The sequence below is a fragment of the Diabrotica undecimpunctata genome, chromosome 1 (genome assembly GCF_040954645.1).
Source record: "Diabrotica undecimpunctata isolate CICGRU chromosome 1, icDiaUnde3, whole genome shotgun sequence".
NCBI lineage: Eukaryota > Metazoa > Arthropoda > Insecta > Coleoptera > Chrysomelidae > Diabrotica > Diabrotica undecimpunctata.
This window is the reverse complement of record NC_092803.1, coordinates 180573073-180590475: the sequence shown is the minus strand read 5'-3', so window position 1 is coordinate 180590475 and position 17403 is coordinate 180573073. Positions and strand designations below refer to the sequence as shown.

The window sequence follows — 17403 nt, the reverse complement described above, 5'->3', positions numbered from 1 at the left end:
GCTGGGTTGCCGCCTCTGCCATTGGATTCCTAAGCCGTTGTGGTCTTCAACAGTTACCCTGCCAAGGGACCCTTAGCAGGTACTAGTTTCCCAGTTCAGGAGACACCTGAAATCTGCGGAAGGCAGAGATCGATTTACTTGACTATCCGAAAAGAAATTCCTACCCGAACCTCATCTCACCGATCAGCCTAGATAAATGGGACGAATACTTCGCAAATCTACTGACAGAAGAAAGGACAGAATATTTGCAAACGCGTCAAACACAATCAGAGGTGCAGGTACATACAATAGCTTCCCCAATTAGGATTGACGACAAAGAAGTAGCACGAGTATGCCAAGCATTAAAGAATAGAAAATCACCAGACCCTTACAATATCCCACCTGAGCTATTAAAGTACGGTACAAGCAAATTATATAAGCAGCTAGCCAGCCTTTACCAAAAATTTATTTACGGAGAGAGTATATCGAAGAAGTGGACGGCATTGTTTATCACGACAATACATAAGAGGGGAAGTAAAGATGTATGTGACAATTATCGAGGAATCGCAGTCCTTAGCACCATTTCGAGAGTTTACGGGAAAAAGATCAGAGTATGGAAGATGAATTCTGTGATATGGTGGCCGAAGAATAGGCCGACTTTAGAGCAGGTAGATCAACTATTGACCATCTGTTTACTGTTACCCAGCTTATCGAAAAAAAAATAGCACGAAATCAACCAATTCATCTCCTCTACGTGGACCTTAAAAATAGCTTATGATATTGTGCCACAACAAAAACTCTCGGAAGAACAACACAAGTAAAATAAAGAAAGGCCAGGAGGTATTCAAGGGTTTCACTATCAGCAAAGGACTCAAACAAGGATGCTGCGTGTCTCCTACTTTGTTTAAGGAGCAAGCGATGAAGAAGTGGAATGGAAAATACGGAAACATGAGAATTCCTTTAAACGACGCAATATTGTACACATTGAGTTTTGCAGATGATCAGATAGTGATGGCCCAAGATTATGAAGACGTCGAATATATGACCGGGAAATCTAATCTTGGAAGAAATACAGCAAAAAATAAATAACTGTCAAAAATATAAATATTTAGACGTGCAAATAACCAACGATGGCAAATTAGACGAAGAAATTAAATATAGAAATAACCAGGGAAGACAAGCCATTAGGCAATTTAACAGTGTACTGTGGGACCTAACAATTTGCAAAGAAAACAAACACAAAATCTGTAATAGTGTTATAAAAAACATTGTTACATATGGACGTGAGGTATGGCCACTAAAAGGAAAAAACTTAATAGCATTGGAAGCAACAGAAATGGACTTCTGGAGAAGAGAGGCAACTAAAATGGTATGGACACGCCCAAAGAATGGATGAGCACAGAATACCAAAGAAAGTATTGAACTGGACACCGCATAAAAAAAGAAAGCAAGGTAGACCGAGATTAAGTTGGAGAGAATGAATCGATAAAGACTTAAGGGAGAGGGGAGTTTAAGAAAACCTTTGGAACGACTGAGATAAATGGAGATTGGAAATCAGAAGACGGCGTAGAACGTTATAAACTGATTGATTGATTTGATCTCGCTAATGTCATTTTTGACATAAAAGGATTATTAGAAAAACTTAAAAATAAAAGAAATAAATTTAACATTTCTATAACATTTAAAACAACACATTGGGATCTGTATAATCTTAAACTTAACCTAACAATAAACAAGAAAAAACAAAGAATTGTATTTATAAAATACCTTGTGAATGCGATCATTTTTATTTAGGTAAAACATTAAGACCAATAAATGTTAGAATAAGTGAACATTAAACTTATAATTAAAATAGAGAATTTGATAGACCTCCAATATATAAATACGCATGGGAAAATGAACATGAGGTTTAATGGAACGATTCAAGTATAGACTGAAAAGAAACAAATGGCAAAAAGAAAAAAATCAAAGAATCGGCGCTAATTTTCCTAAATGAGATATAACATACATATAAAATTACAGTTTGGTGTTTATTGAGACTAAATTAAATGTAAAACTACATAATTACAATGTCGAGATAATCTTCTATCTTAAAATAAAGTCGTCCCAGGAACGCATCTAAACAATATTGGTAATATCATTTTAAAGTCGTCTACTTTAAAATGTATAATATATGTCTGACTTCTCATTATGAATGAGTCAGAGAAAATTCAATTTTTAGAGGAATTTTTCACATTTTATTAATGTTTTATATTTTAAGAACTATTTCCGAAGTGGAAATAAATTATAAAAACAATCTTTATTTTTTTAACTCTAGGGCGCGTTTCGTCATCATCAGCTATAAAATGTAGGTGAATCTTAATGAAATATAATTAAAAGAAATTCACTAGATTGTCAACGCCCTATTGGATAATTGCTAAAAATGACTCCAAAAGTCTAATTGCTCTCTTCTGGGTACCATCTTGGAGAGCAATTTAGCTCTTACAGAGCTAAATTGCTGTCGAGAGGCATCCTATGAGTTAAAAAAAGAAATAAGGATTGCTTTTACAATTTGTGGTTTCATATATAAATTAGTAATTGTATTATTTAATATTAATGTCTGATTTGGTAGAAATATTGGGGCTATATAATCATATAGTGCCTAACTGTATATTGTATGGCCCTGCTAAAAGTTTCCTTACGGTTTCAATTTTTCCTTCCTTATTGTTATCTTTGTAGCTTTTATTAAACTGTTTAAGTATTGCATTGACTACATGGCTTTAATTGTGTCATATCACTTCCACCATTTAAAAGTAAAGTGGCCGATAATTAGTGGAAGCCGTGTCCTGTGTATAAATATTGGTCTCGTGGGTTCAACTATTTAGCGATTTCATTCGATATTTTAGGAATAGTATCTACTCATTACCATTAATTGATTGAATAAGAATCGTAAAGCGTAAGTGTAGAATCTATTATATAATAATAATTTTTTTTATATAATTTTGTATAAATAGATACACATATACAAAAATACGATACAGACTAACAGAGGAGATACAAATATCTGACAACGGAAAGCAAAATGAAAGTATACAAGACAACGGTAAGACCAATCCTAACATATGCAGCGGAGACAAGGACCGAAACAAGAAAGACGATACAACAAATCAACAATATCGAAATGAAAGTATTAAGATCAATAGCGGGCATATCATTAAGAGACAGACTAATCAACAGAAGTATAAGCGAAAAATGCAAAATTCATAATATTAACAGGTGGATAAAAACAAAAAAAAACTCAAACGAACATGTTAACCGAATAAGACCAAATAGATTAGCGAACATCTGTAAAAGCCGTATAGCAGAAGACTCGTTGGAAGGCCGCAAAAGAGGTAAAAAGATAATGTACAGTCAACAACGACTAAAACAGAATAAGAGGCATACAAACAGGAGGTACATTACCTCCCATAGTTCTGTACCAAGGTCAGAACTATGGGAAGTAATGTACATATTAGAAATATAGACGGAACTCATAGAAGCTACAAAAGCTCTGTATAAAGAAAATAAAGTGTCCATTAAAATGGGAACAAGAATCATAGGAGATTTCACCACAACAAAAGGGCTCCTGCAGGGTTGTTCCACATCTCCAACCCTATTCAAAATATACTTAGAGAAAGCCTACATGGAAAAGAAAATGCGAAGGCATGGGAGTACCGGCACGGAACGAATACCTATATACGTTAAGCTTTGCAGACGATCAAGTAGTAATTGCACCAGACCAAGACGACCTCAGCTACATGATGAAGAAACTACAAGAAGAATATACCAAGGCTGGCCTAGATATTAACCTCGCGAAGACAGAGTACCTATCTACAAGTGAAGAAGACAGAAGATCTACAGATTAATGACAACGTAACAATCAAAGGAAAGGATAAATTCAAATACTTGGGGTTTATAATCACGAAAAAGGCAACAACAGAGGAAGAAATTACAAAAAGATTAGGGCAAACAAGAACAGCAATCCGACAACTTAACTTATGGTGCTAAAAATTGGATCATAAACAAGAAAAACAGCAGTAAGATAGTAGCAACAGAGATGGAATGCCTGCGAAGATGCTGTAGAGTAAGAAGAATGTATAGGAGAAGTAATGACGAAATAAAGCAAAGAAAATCAATAGAAACAGACATACTAACATATATAGAACAAAAAAGATTAAAGTGGTATGGACATGTAAGAAGAACTAGCGACAGCAGATGGATAAAGAGAATAACCGAATGAAGCCCCATAGGAAGGAGAAAAAAAAAACGACCCGAAAAATCCTGGAGGAACGAAGTAGACGACGCCATGAGTAAGAGAGGCCTAACCGATGGAGAATGGGACAACAGAGAGAGATGGAAGAAGAAGAAGAGTATTTAAATGTTACGTGTGATAGTTAAAATTAGAGCGTTTTTTTTAATTAAATAATATATATATTAAAAAATTTTTTTATTTTCTCCCTAAGTGCTACTGCACTATTGATGTCAGGCGTAGTCAGAATGTGGCTGTCACTGTTTTTAATTATACCAATAAACCAGTAAGACAAGTAAATCTTTTAAATCTCAAACGACCAAACTTTTAAATCTGTTGATTTAAATGCTTACGTATTCGTTGCCATTGGTTTCTCTTAACGACCCGCTCTTTTCAGATTTCAACGTATTAGTAACGGTGCTCAATAAAAGGAACTTTTCGTCATTGATGGAAAGCAAAAAAGTCTCCCTTGTTAAGTAATTGTAGAAAGAAGATATAAATAACACAAAAGATTAAAAATTATATCGTATATATATATATATATATATATATACATAAATATATATATATATATATATATATATATATATATATATATATATATATATATACACTAGCACTACAAAAACACCGGTCATCTGTTAGACTACAACAATACTCGTATTTTGGCACAGACTGAAAATTACAAAAGTTGGTTATTTTTGGAGATGTACCACATTAACAAAAATAAACAAACTTTAAATTATAAAACAGACACGGGGCAATTAAGCAACATATATTGCAACATATATTGCAACATATTAAACAAAATTTAAAACTACACTCACCTTAATGATTAATCATACCAACTAGCCTTAATGATTAATTAAAGAAATACTATTCCTCTAATGTTTTCTTACATTGTTATTTTTTGCATTTTTAAATAATTTTTACTTGTTCCATCTTATTTATTGTTAACGAACGTGCTCAAAGATATTTTAAATTTTAAATTTTAACATGCATTTTATTAAATGTACAGTTTTATCAACAATAATGTTATTTTAGTATTCAATTTTATTTATATGTATAATCTTTTAATTTCTGTAAGTACTGTAAATCTAAGTGTACGTCAGTGTTTTGAAATGTTTGTTTTTTACAGTTACTCCCGATGAAGCCATCAAATAAATGGCGAAATATTGAGCTTTAGAAAAAACAAAGATTTTTTATTTAATATAGACCACATACCCGATATTTCCAACATATTTATAAATTGATTTTTGGTCGAAATAATCACGTTAAATATATATATATATATATATATATATATATATATATATATATATATATATATATATATATATATATATATATAATACGATTATTAGTATTAGAAAAATAAATTAGTATCAACTGCGTTGAATTTGAGTACAACTAGCTTTCGACTTTATCTCTAAAGTTTTTATCGAGGCTTCCGGGATCTCAGTCTCTAGAGGCTCAGATCCCTTCACTTGTACATTATTCACTGTTCATTGTACTAATAATGGGAACTAAAGCCATAGCGCCGGAAACAGATGTATTTGTAAAATTAATTTTAATAATAATAATTTAAGGTTTAGCTCTAAGTGAACTAAGTTTTGAAACCATTTCAAATATAAATAACAGTACTACAGGCCTGGTAGGTCCCCGGCTTCCAAAAACTTGGATATTTCCCTCAATTTTTTTCGGTCTCCTGGTTTTTTTCTCCCCACCTATTTCTAACAAGTCTTGTTTTACTGCTTACAACCGTTTCTTCTTTGAAGTCCACTTTTTTCCCATTTCTTTCTTCTTCAGTATTGTTTTAACATTTGGGTTCTCTGGCATTTGTATAATGTGACCAAGCTATTTAGCTCTTTGGGCTCGTATTTTTGCCGTAATTATTGGTTTTCTATACATCCTCATTATTTCTTTATCTGGTTATGTTTTCCAAATATTCTCTTCAATATTTTGTTCCTTCGAAAATTTTTCTGAGCACCTTTTCTTTCCAGAACTCCACTTTCTTTTCTTCCTGCTAGTTTATAATTAACGTTTTTCTGGCATACATCACTGTGGGATTAATTAATGTCCCGTGGACTCACCGTTTAGCTGTTCTTACATTATTAGCTTTCCTGTATATATATATACGCGGCAGAAACGCGACCTGATACACTGAGGACAAAAAGGATGTTAGAAATAGCAGAGATGAAAATACTTGATGGTAAGACATTATGGGACAGAGCTAGAAGTACGACGTGGATGCAAGGTAGAGAATATCAAATACTGGGTAAGAAATAGAAGAGTAAAGCGGAACTACCATATAAGCCGAATGACAACAAATAGAATAGTAAAGATGGTAAAAGACGGTTTCCCGATAGGAAGACGATCAGTAGGAAAACCATGTAAACGATGGAACGACAACTTACTGAAGGCTCATTGAAAAAAAGACAGAGTCATGTCTACATAAAAAGGAGAAGAAGAGGGAGAGTTTATAACAACAAATTCTTACTTTAAAACAATCTCTTGTTTAAAAGATTTATGGACTGAAAATCGAAATGTCAAAAACAAACCTAAAATATAATTTTTATTGCAATGAACTGAGGTTTAATCCCATACAGATACAATATTTAACGAATCAATTAGTTTTAAAATACAATGTTTGTTCTGATTCTTGAAAAATTTGAATATTGGACATACGTGATTTTTATAAAACTTTACTCAATTATGTACATATAAAATATATTTTTTTAGTAGTAGTGTACTATATATTTTAAGACTAACCAATAAATTAATACATTTATTTATTTATCTAAAGAAGACTTTTATTGTACGCTTAATAAATTCCGAACACATCTGAAAACTTTCATTAAAAAGCAAGCCACATTGATGTTTTGTGTCGTTAGATTGGAGAAAGCATACACCCCAAAGTTTTATTCAGCTCCTGTTACAATTCTCTTTAAAAAAGGCCGCTTTAAAATAATTAACTAACAACATTAAACGACCTACCAACCAACTACTTACCCATCTAATTAATTTACCGATCGAACGCGAATGTTCTCATTTAAATTACTTTTCGGTATAGACTCCCTGGCCTGGCACTTTGTGAGCACGATATTTCTCTAGCGGTCTCGAAGGGCTTTGAGAATCTATAAAGTAACCTTTTTTCTAAAAGGTAATGCGAAGCTAAAACTGTAGACCCCAGCCGGAACATAGAATAAGCGGTAACGGGTTTTGACGGTTTAATGCGCTGTTAAAAATTTAATGGAAGTTCAAGTGGCGCATTTGTGAAAATGCATGTGTTATAATTTTAGTTCTGCAATTTTTTTAATCCTTATTTTCCAGTAAAAACGGCTGGACAAAATTATGTATGGACCTTATTCAACTTTTCACGTAGAATTTTACGTAATGGAATTGTTCTCATATTTAGAATGAAATAATTTTCCAAAAAGTACTTAATTTTTAAAAATAAACTCGTTTTTTAAATACTTTTGAAACTTGATTACAAATTGAATCATTTTTATATATAAAAATAACCCTCCATTTGTCTATCGGTTTGTTCCTGTAGTAGTTGGAAACGGTTTTACAACGCATGAGTTTGCGCAGTAAAATCATTGTGTTCGTGCACGTTTAATTTCATACTCCAACTGTTTGGTCAGATGTTCTTGCAGATTTGTCGACCATTTTCAAATCGTTTTCAAATATTTATTCTGATTTCAAGATTATTTTCCAACTAATAGTTTGACGCAGGCGTACTAATGATAAATAAATAAGGTTTCTTATTCTTAACCTGTAAATATATATATTGTAAATATTTTTCAAGTGATATTGAACTCATTATTTATTGTTTATTGTTCAATTCCAACGTTTGGCGTATTTACATTGATTATTCTTTACTGAATAAATTTTTGGACTAAATATTAAAAAAAGTTATTATACGTGATATAACTATGGTTAAATAACATATGAAGTAAAAAAAAATAATTTCAGGAATCTTCTGAAACTTCTTCCTCTGATGAAGACGTGTTTGACATTGAAGAATTGTCGTCGGATGAAAATTTGTTACAAATTCTAGATGAACGTGTAAGGTCGTCTTCTTCTTAGGGTGTTTTTCCGTTCCGAACGTTGGCGATCATTCTGGCTACGATGACTTTGTTGGTTGCTATACGAAATAGCTGTGTTGAGGTCTTTCTATGGTCTATGGAGAGCATGGTCTCAGGTTAGCAAGCCAGGATAATCTTCTTCGTCCTGAGACCCTTTTTCCTTTAATTTTACCTTGAAAAATGCATTAAGGTAGCTCGTATCTGCCTTGATTTATTATATGTCCCAAGTACTGCAGTTTACGGCCCTTCACGATGTTGACCAAATCCGCAGTTGTGTTTATCCTCCGCAGTACTTTTTCATTAGTGACTTTGTCTGTCCATGGTATCTTCAGCATCCTTCTGTATAACCATAGCTCAAAATCCTGAAGTTATGATAGAGTTTCCGCCTTTAATGTCCACGTTTCTACTCCGTACAGAAGCCCTAAGTACACATAACATTTAAGAAGCCTTATTTTTGTTTCTAGGATAAAGTCATGGCTCTTGAACACAGAGCTAATAGTCAAGAATGCACTTTTTGCCTTTCCGATGCCACATTTAATCTCTTGGGTATTGCATTGATTATGGTTTCCAAGTAGTTGTATTGTGAGACACGTTCAATTCTCATTTGGTTCACATACAGATTTGCTCCAGTTATGTTTTCCTTGCTGATGATCATTAGCTTGGTTTTGCTGGTGTTTATATCTAGTCCATATCTTCTACTTGTTTCACTATTGTATCATCTGCATACCGCAGGTTGTTGAGCTTGACTCTTGACTTTTAAAAATAGCTTCAGCAGATAGCTCATTAGGCTTATCGTCCTATAATCTTCAGAAACTTTTGCTCATGTTTTTTTGGGCAATGGTACGAACTCCGATTTGAGCCACTTTACTAGTATTTTTCCTGCCTTGTATATTTCATTAAATATTTCAGTTATTATTTTATTTGTTCTACATCCAATAGCTTCAACAGTTCTGCAGGAATTTTATAAAGTCTCGGTGGCTTTCCATTATTCATTTGTTTGACGGCTGCCGTTATTTCTTCTGGTAGGATTTCGGGACCTAAATTTTTTTTAATGGTGGGCTCTTGTATTGTTCTAAGGTCATGGAAAAGTTTCTCCAAGTATTCTTGGAGCTATTTCCTTCACCTTATGATGAACATAGAAGTTATCATATCGACTCTGATACTTCTCTATTTCTTGACATTTTTCTGTTTTTTGTTTCTCTTTGGCTTCTCTCATTTTTCTTCTGACGATGTTATGTATTCTCTTATATTCTTGGAGATTTTCTTTGTTTTTTCTTTCTCTGATCCATATGTTCAAGTATTTCATCGGTCATCCATGATTTCCGTTTCTCTGTATCTTTCTTTAGGTGTTCTTTTACTTCTCTTACTGTTTTTTGTATGATGGTCAGACTTTACTCTATAGTTCCTGCATTTTTGCATTTTAGCACCTTTGTATTGAGGTTTTCACTCACCTTGAGTCGAACATTGGGATCTTTTAGTTTTCTAACATCATCTAAGTCCTAAAAATAGGAATTATCTTGAAGAAAGGAAATTTACTAATTTATTTCAATTCAATAGATTATCTTATACCAATTTGTGGGTTTTTACTTTGTCTGCTTCATCAATTTTATTCATATTAATAATCACAGATATGTAATATTGGCATAATTACTGTAATTGTTATCTTTATAAGACAGCACCCTAATGTGGGCTTTGTAATTTTAGCATTTAATTTACCTGGTATCGTTAGACCTGAAGATGCTTAGCAAAGTGTAGTAAGCGAAACCGGTCGTTTTGGTGATAAAATTAAGTCTTATTTTATTTCTTTTTACCTATTTAATAAATTATGTTTTTTTGGTAATAGCGATTAAAAGGGTATAGCCGGATAAGAAAGTCAAAATTAACCAAGCGGAACCTTGACCCAAATTTTGTGGTAATGTTCGGCGTCAGGAAAATGAAGGTTCACTAAATTTTAGCCAAAAATATTGACACATAACCTAAAAATTCCATAAAACGTCAAAAATCGTTTTTTGGTCATAACTCGCTTAGTTTTTAATTAAAATAGATTTAACAAAAAATATAACTTAATTTTTTACTTATCCTGAGTAGTAAATAGAGCGGAACTAAAGATTTTAGCGAAAAATCGAAAATATTTTTCTCAAATTGATTTCTGAAATTCATCATAAATACATGGAATCAATAATCTCCATACGATAAAATATACAGGGATGAGTGCCTTAAGAACCGGCAAAATAACGCAAAGGATAGAAAACATAATACGTTGTGAAATAAAAAGAGATGAAAGTAGTAGAGGTGAGAAATTATCGATATTAACCTATAGTTAACTTTACATTACATTATAGAAAATTTCCCACCTTTAGACGTTAGCTTATGAGCTGGTTGACTTCAGTCATAGCAATACGTATCACGTAATATAAGTAAAAACAGTTCAAGTAGGAGTATTTTTTTATCCAAAATTAAAGTATTGATCAATAATAAACTATGATTTGAGACGTCGCATACACCCTTCTCAATACAGAATTATCACAGCTTGTTATCCTGTATTCATCAACACAGAGTTAATTATCAAATTACTACTAATTAAACTGTTTACTTACATTTGCTTTATTGCATTCAATCAGTTTTTACTTTATGCGAAATTTAAAAAATGTAAATGTTCGACGTCATACTTGTAATATTATGACTGAAGTCAACTAGCTCATAAGCTGACGTCTAAAGGTGGGAAACTATCGATAGTCCTAATGTAATTTAATGTAAATTAGAGGTTTCTATCGATGATTTCCCACCTCTACTACTTTCATCTCTTTTTATTTCACAACGTATTATGTTTTCTATATTTTGCGTTATTTTGCCGGTTCTTAAGGCACTCATCACTGTATTTCAGACTTTAAATAATGTCTTGACCCTCGACTAGATTGACGTGAGACGTGAGATATAATTGCAAATAATATTACTTTATTAATTTAAAATATTATACGACAAAAGCTGAATAGAATGCTTTTTTTTTGGTATTTGTATTAGCCTCTAACATGGCTTTGTACAGACGCAGATAGCGACATCTGATAATGAAATCCGTAAACTAATTTTATTCTTTTAAAGAGATTTTGTGTAAAATAAATTTACCAAAGGAACGTCAAAAATTACAGATATAAAAACTAACTAATACAATTAATTTAAACACAAGGAGATGAAACAAATACATTAAAAAAGCAAAAAAATTGCAAAACCTTTTATTTATTAAATTATCAATATTTGATTTATATTGTTTAACTTAAGTGGTGGTGACACAGAAATATGCCAATGCATTAGATGTGTTTAACAGAAAAATATTACGTAGGATCCTGGGCCCAATAAGTGAAAACAACAACTGGCGAATTAGGTATAATAGAGAAATATACGAGCAATATAGCGAACCAACTCTAGCACAACACACTAAACTGCAGAGATTACGGTGGGCAGGGCACGTGGTCCGCATACATGAGAATAGAATCCTCAGAAAATTACTAAATGCAAGAATGCAGGGAAAAAGACCTGTTGGAAGACCTAAAAAGAGATGGGAAGACGAAGTCGATGAGGATGCCAGGAACTGCCTGGGAACGCGTTCATGGAAAAAACAACGGTAAATCGAGATGATTTAAGAAGCCTGTTAAAGGAGGCCAAGGCCCGATTTGGGCTGTAGTGCCATTGGATGGGGGGAACTTAAGTGGTTCACAAGCCCAAATCTATGGTTCAACTTTTAAAAAAGTTAGTTGAATAATAATTAACGAAATATCCAGAATACCGAAGTTTCTAACCAGATTTTCGACTTTTTAATCATCATAATTCCTGTTCTAAGGGTTCAAAGTGATTTATTCCGAGTGTAAATTAAAAGTATTGACGTCAACTGGTGATTCGAATGATTTTTAGAAGAGTAGGATCTCTCTATCTAAAGTTATAACTCAAAAACAGCGAAAAAACAGTTAAAACGCCGGAGTACCAACGCGACGGTTCTGATCAGAGTTTCGTCTTTTAAATTATAATAACTCTTACAGTTTTAAGAGTCTAAAAAACTGGTTTTTATATTATTTTTAACTGCCTTGTACCACTTTAAAAATTCTGAAAAAATTCTTGAACATAGTTTTGGTGATCATACAATAATATATTTTTTTCAAACTATTCGTTTTTTATTTTTTTATAGGCGTTTAAATATTTTCCCTATCTTTGAATTTCCTGCTAACTACCATTTTTCTTTAATTTTAGGTCAAGTTTCCCCTGGAGCAATTCTGACGTTTTTATTCGGCTATGTCCTTTCGTAATAAATGCAATCATATTACTCAAAAACACCGACATAATTAATACAGTAATCAAAATAAAAGTGCCGCTTCATTTTTAACTCCATATATCTCGAAAAATAATAACTTTATCGTTACGAATAAAGACTATGTTATTTACATACAAAGTATTGGAGAATCGAAAAATTGCTCTAAAATAACAGTTCCGTCAGTTTTCGGAAAACTTTTTCCATATTTTCGTCAATTTAACACAGTACGACATTCTCACAAATTTTCGGATCGGTACATAGATTAATTTTGTTGCAACGTCCAACATTTCAAGTAGATAGTAAGCCACTTGAGTGTACTTTCAATTTTGACCTCTGACGTCATACCAATGTGACACGTAACATGTGACATATTATGTCACATTTATGGGACGTTTGACGTCGTGCGTCTGACATTATGTAGCATATTATATGATAAATGATATTATGTGACATATGAGGTATTATGTCACATAATAGGTCACGTTTTGTGTCGAATATCATATAAACCGTCACCCCCGTAAAGTCAAACTTTACGTAATTGTAACGTACGACGTCAAACGTCACAAAAATGTCACATAATATATCATATGTCATGTGCCACATTGGTATGATATCGGAGGACAAAGGTCAAAGTGCGCTTAGGTGACTTACTATCTATCTACTATTTTGGACGGAACATAGGTGAGAAATTTAAGGCGCAACACTTAATTTGAACCCCCATGTTTTGACTACCGATAAGAATTGGAGGCATAGTTTCTAAAGTTGTTACATATTCTAGTATTGATTTATATGTGATGTTGGACAAAATAAAATTCAAATTTTTTCCCTAAATCGCGGAATATTTTCTTTAAAATGGGAATTTAAATTCAGAAAATACAAAATGTCTAAATTATTAATTTATATTTAAATGGGAATAAGCCACAATTAAAGGTTAAAATACGATTTCCGAAGTGGAAATTGAAACGTCAATAAACGTATTTTAACCTTTAGTTGTGGCTTATTCCCATTTAAATATAAATTAATTTAAAATGCCACAAGAAAATAGCTTCAGAACAATGTCTAAATTATTATTTTAAACGAGACAGATAATAACAATAACTAGTTTGTTTTGAAAATAATAAAATAACGAATATTTTGTAAGTAATTTATGCTAAAGTGACTGCAAAAACAGCCTTATTTGAAGAAACACAATGAAATATTTCATCATAATCGTTTATGATGAGTAAAGCATATTAACGGCCACAATTTATCCTTTAAGAATCATTTATATTAGTGGTTATTCCATTATTGTTCTTTATGTACTTTACAAATTCTGATCTTCGAAATTTCAGTGATCTGAAGCTACACAGCAAACACTCAGAGTTCATCAGTAATGTTCGGTTTAATCAAATTGTATGAGTGTGTTAAAGCCCCTTTGAAGTTCAATACAACCGTTAATTAGCTAGGATATCTCTTGACTCCGAGTGCTAAAATGCAATGCAATGACGACGGTTGGCTTTCTAATCGGTTTTGAACGTACATTGTGATTTGGCTTCAAATGCAGGCAATAACAATAATTCCAGATAGTTGCATTTATAATTCTATTCTAAATTCATAAATCCTTATAAACAAAACTATGTTATGTTTTGGTAATTATTGAACTGTAAATTGATATAAAAGAATCTATAAAATAGAAAAGGTAATAGAGGAACAAAAAATAACATTCATCATAGAAAAAACAATTATAAAATAGCATAAATAAGAATTAAAGGATATTTATTTTTTTTTCTTCTTCAAGTGCAATCTCCGCGGCGGAGGTCAGCAAACATCATAGCTATTCGGACTTTTGAGACGGCTGCTCTGAAAAGTTCATTTGATGTACATCCGTACCACTCTCTCAGGTTACCATGGCATTCTACGCTTCTTTTTCCTTGGATCATTTCCTGCATAATCAGTTGGATCAGTATAATATGTCCGAAATATTCAATTTTTCTTGTTTTCATTGTATTTAAAATTTCTATTTCTTCATTCATCCTCCTCAGAACCTCCTTGTTTGTGACATGTTCACGATATAACATCACGATAAAAACATAGCACCTCGCCAACCTAACTCTCAGTACCAATTTTAAATCTCTTGTACATAGCACTCTTCTCATTTTGTTGAAATTTGCTAGCCTTTTCTATTCTGATTTTGATCTCCTGAATGTAATAATTTGTGGAGTTAATCATTGTTCCCAGACATGTGTATTTGTCCACTTTGGTTCCGTTTATTAGAAGATTTTCGTTATTTCTCTGACTTTTCGATATTCTCATAAATTTCGGCTTCTTGACGTATATTGTTATAACGTACTCTTTTCCATACTCCGCTATTCTGGTCACCAGTCTCTAAAGATATTCAATATTTTTGGCTAAGATCACAGTGTCGTCCGCATATCTAATGTTATTAATGGTAACTCTTTACCTGTATTCCAGCTATTTCACTCTCAAGAGCTTTTTAGAATCTCTTCGGAGTAGGCATTAAAAAGAATTGGCGACAATACGCATCCCTGTCTCACTCCACGTCTAATTATAATTTCTTCTAATTTATTTTTAAATATTGCTAAATACGATTTTATTTTGTTAAGTATTTTCTGTTGTTTTTTTTTTGTATATATTTCTACACTTTTACCTTAGCACAAAATATTCCTTTAACACGTCGTTAGTGTACTGGGAAATAGTGACACCATAAGTGTAGTGGGATATGAGATACTTCACTACAAAAAATTAGTAGTTTATTTATTTTGTACAGATATTTTTCAATTTTTTTTTTAATTAGTTTACTACTAGTACAGAAAAATAGATTTTTTGGTTTCAAAGCTAGAAGACTTTAATGAATTTATTTATTAACGTTATTTCAAGTAATAAATTTTTACTAATATTATAAAAAATTAAAATATATTTTTGTGAAAGCAAAAAGATTGATTGGAAGAACAAAAAAAACATTAAAATATAACAAAAATGAAAAATTTATAATTCTTTAAAAACTGCAGAAAAAATAAGAATACAGAACTTTTTACAAATATAAAAACTCTTTCTATCTTTTTCACGATTGTGTGGGTCCCATAAATCAACTAGAAGACCTTAACAAGGTTACGGTAGGCTGGGTACCGCATCAAGAAAAATAAAATGAAATGGAGAAACAAGGCTCATCAATGTCATTCGTTGGACCTGAATCATTCTGCAGCACTGGAAAGGTAGTAACAAGAACGTGTAGCTTGCAAATCTGTATAATGGTGGACGAATTCACCAGGACAAAGGCAGGAGAAACATTTCATTATAGAACATTCGCCAAAATTTACGGCAGACTTAATAAGCAAAGACAGGAAAACAGTCAAAGCTATAGTAGGTGTGCTAAAAGGACACTGTAAGCTTAATATGCAGTTGAATCTGATAGGATTGGCAGACATTGACAAAATAATTTTTAACACTTCTACTGAACACTGAAAAGTTTTTTATTTTTATTGTATAAGAGCGACAGCTATGCCATCTACCTCTATCATAGTTTTCTCTGCTTACCACGTCAATTTCTATGCAAAATAGACTGATTTCTCTGCTTACCATATTATGCAAAATAGACTGCGGCTGATTTTTATCAACAAAATATTCTATACCAGTATTATTTTTATCCAATCCATAAAGGCCAATAAAAAAGATAATATCGACAACCCAGAACTAAATCTCACATTTTTTATTTTATGGCACACTCATAATTTATCAGGTTTCGCTCAGGTAGCGGCTATTTCTTTTACCCTTCCGCTTGAAGTTCACTCTCGGGTCCCTGAGCCATCGGCAACCAGCCGATCACCACCATTCTTGGTGCTATTTCAACAAAAAATTGTTCACCCAGTTCACCTACTCTCGAAACCGATAAACATTTTAAGCGTTATCAAGTGTTCTTCTAATGCATAGTTCGAACCAAAACCCTATATTTCGTCAAATTGTATTCAAAAACTCTAATCGCTAATATTTTTAAATTCTCTGTACTCAGAACCAAGAAAAAACCGGATTAAATAGACAAAGTAAATAGTTCTTTTCTTCGAAAATAACTTTCTGTTAAAGTAAACAAAATCTCGTAGTGGTTTAAACTACTATTTTAAAATGCCAAAAAATATAAACAATATCTTGTAAACTATAAAGTTAAATACTTACCTTTTTCTGTCTTAATTTAATAGCTAACTTCAGTCTATTTAAGTGCATTCTATCCCCATGTTCGAAGGCTGGTCCAGTTGGATCATGATTCAAAAGAACCTCCAGTTCATAAGAGCTTCTTGTGTGGTCCAGAAGAGCAGTTGCAAAATCCTGGCATTGCTTTCTTAACTCCTGGTACTCACTTTTAAATTCGTGTTCCATAAAACTCAGTCTGAAACAATATAAATTATTAAAATACTAAAACATTATATACCCCATAAACTCTTAACTACTTTTTCAAAGTCCTAGAGAAGCATGTTTTAACCTATATTTTGAATTAAAATTTCTGACTAGGACCGATTCCAAAACCACAATCTTTATAATTGCAGATCACCTAGACAGACCATACACCACTGTGTTTCAGGCTGTCCGAATCGTGCCTAATAGTGATGAGAAGGTCACGAACGATCCGTTCACAAAGATCTGATCGTTCATGATGACCCGTGATCGATACAATCACATTCTGTGACCCTATCGTTCGAATGACCCTATGAATCATGCCTATGAATAACCCTGTCTAGTGTTTATGAAACGAACTGTGTGATCGTGATACGAGACTC

The 17403-nt window shown here is 32.4% G+C and overlaps 1 protein-coding gene across 1 annotated transcript in view; it reads right to left on the bottom strand.

The window, feature by feature from the left end:
* Positions 1-17403, bottom strand: part of LOC140432645 (transient receptor potential-gamma protein-like) — a 382624-nt gene that overhangs the window by 211396 nt on the left and 153825 nt on the right. The window contains exon 7 of the mRNA XM_072520678.1: positions 16805-17015. Coding sequence (XP_072376779.1) covers positions 16805-17015 — 211 coding nt within the window. The remainder of the gene's footprint in view (positions 1-16804; positions 17016-17403) is intronic.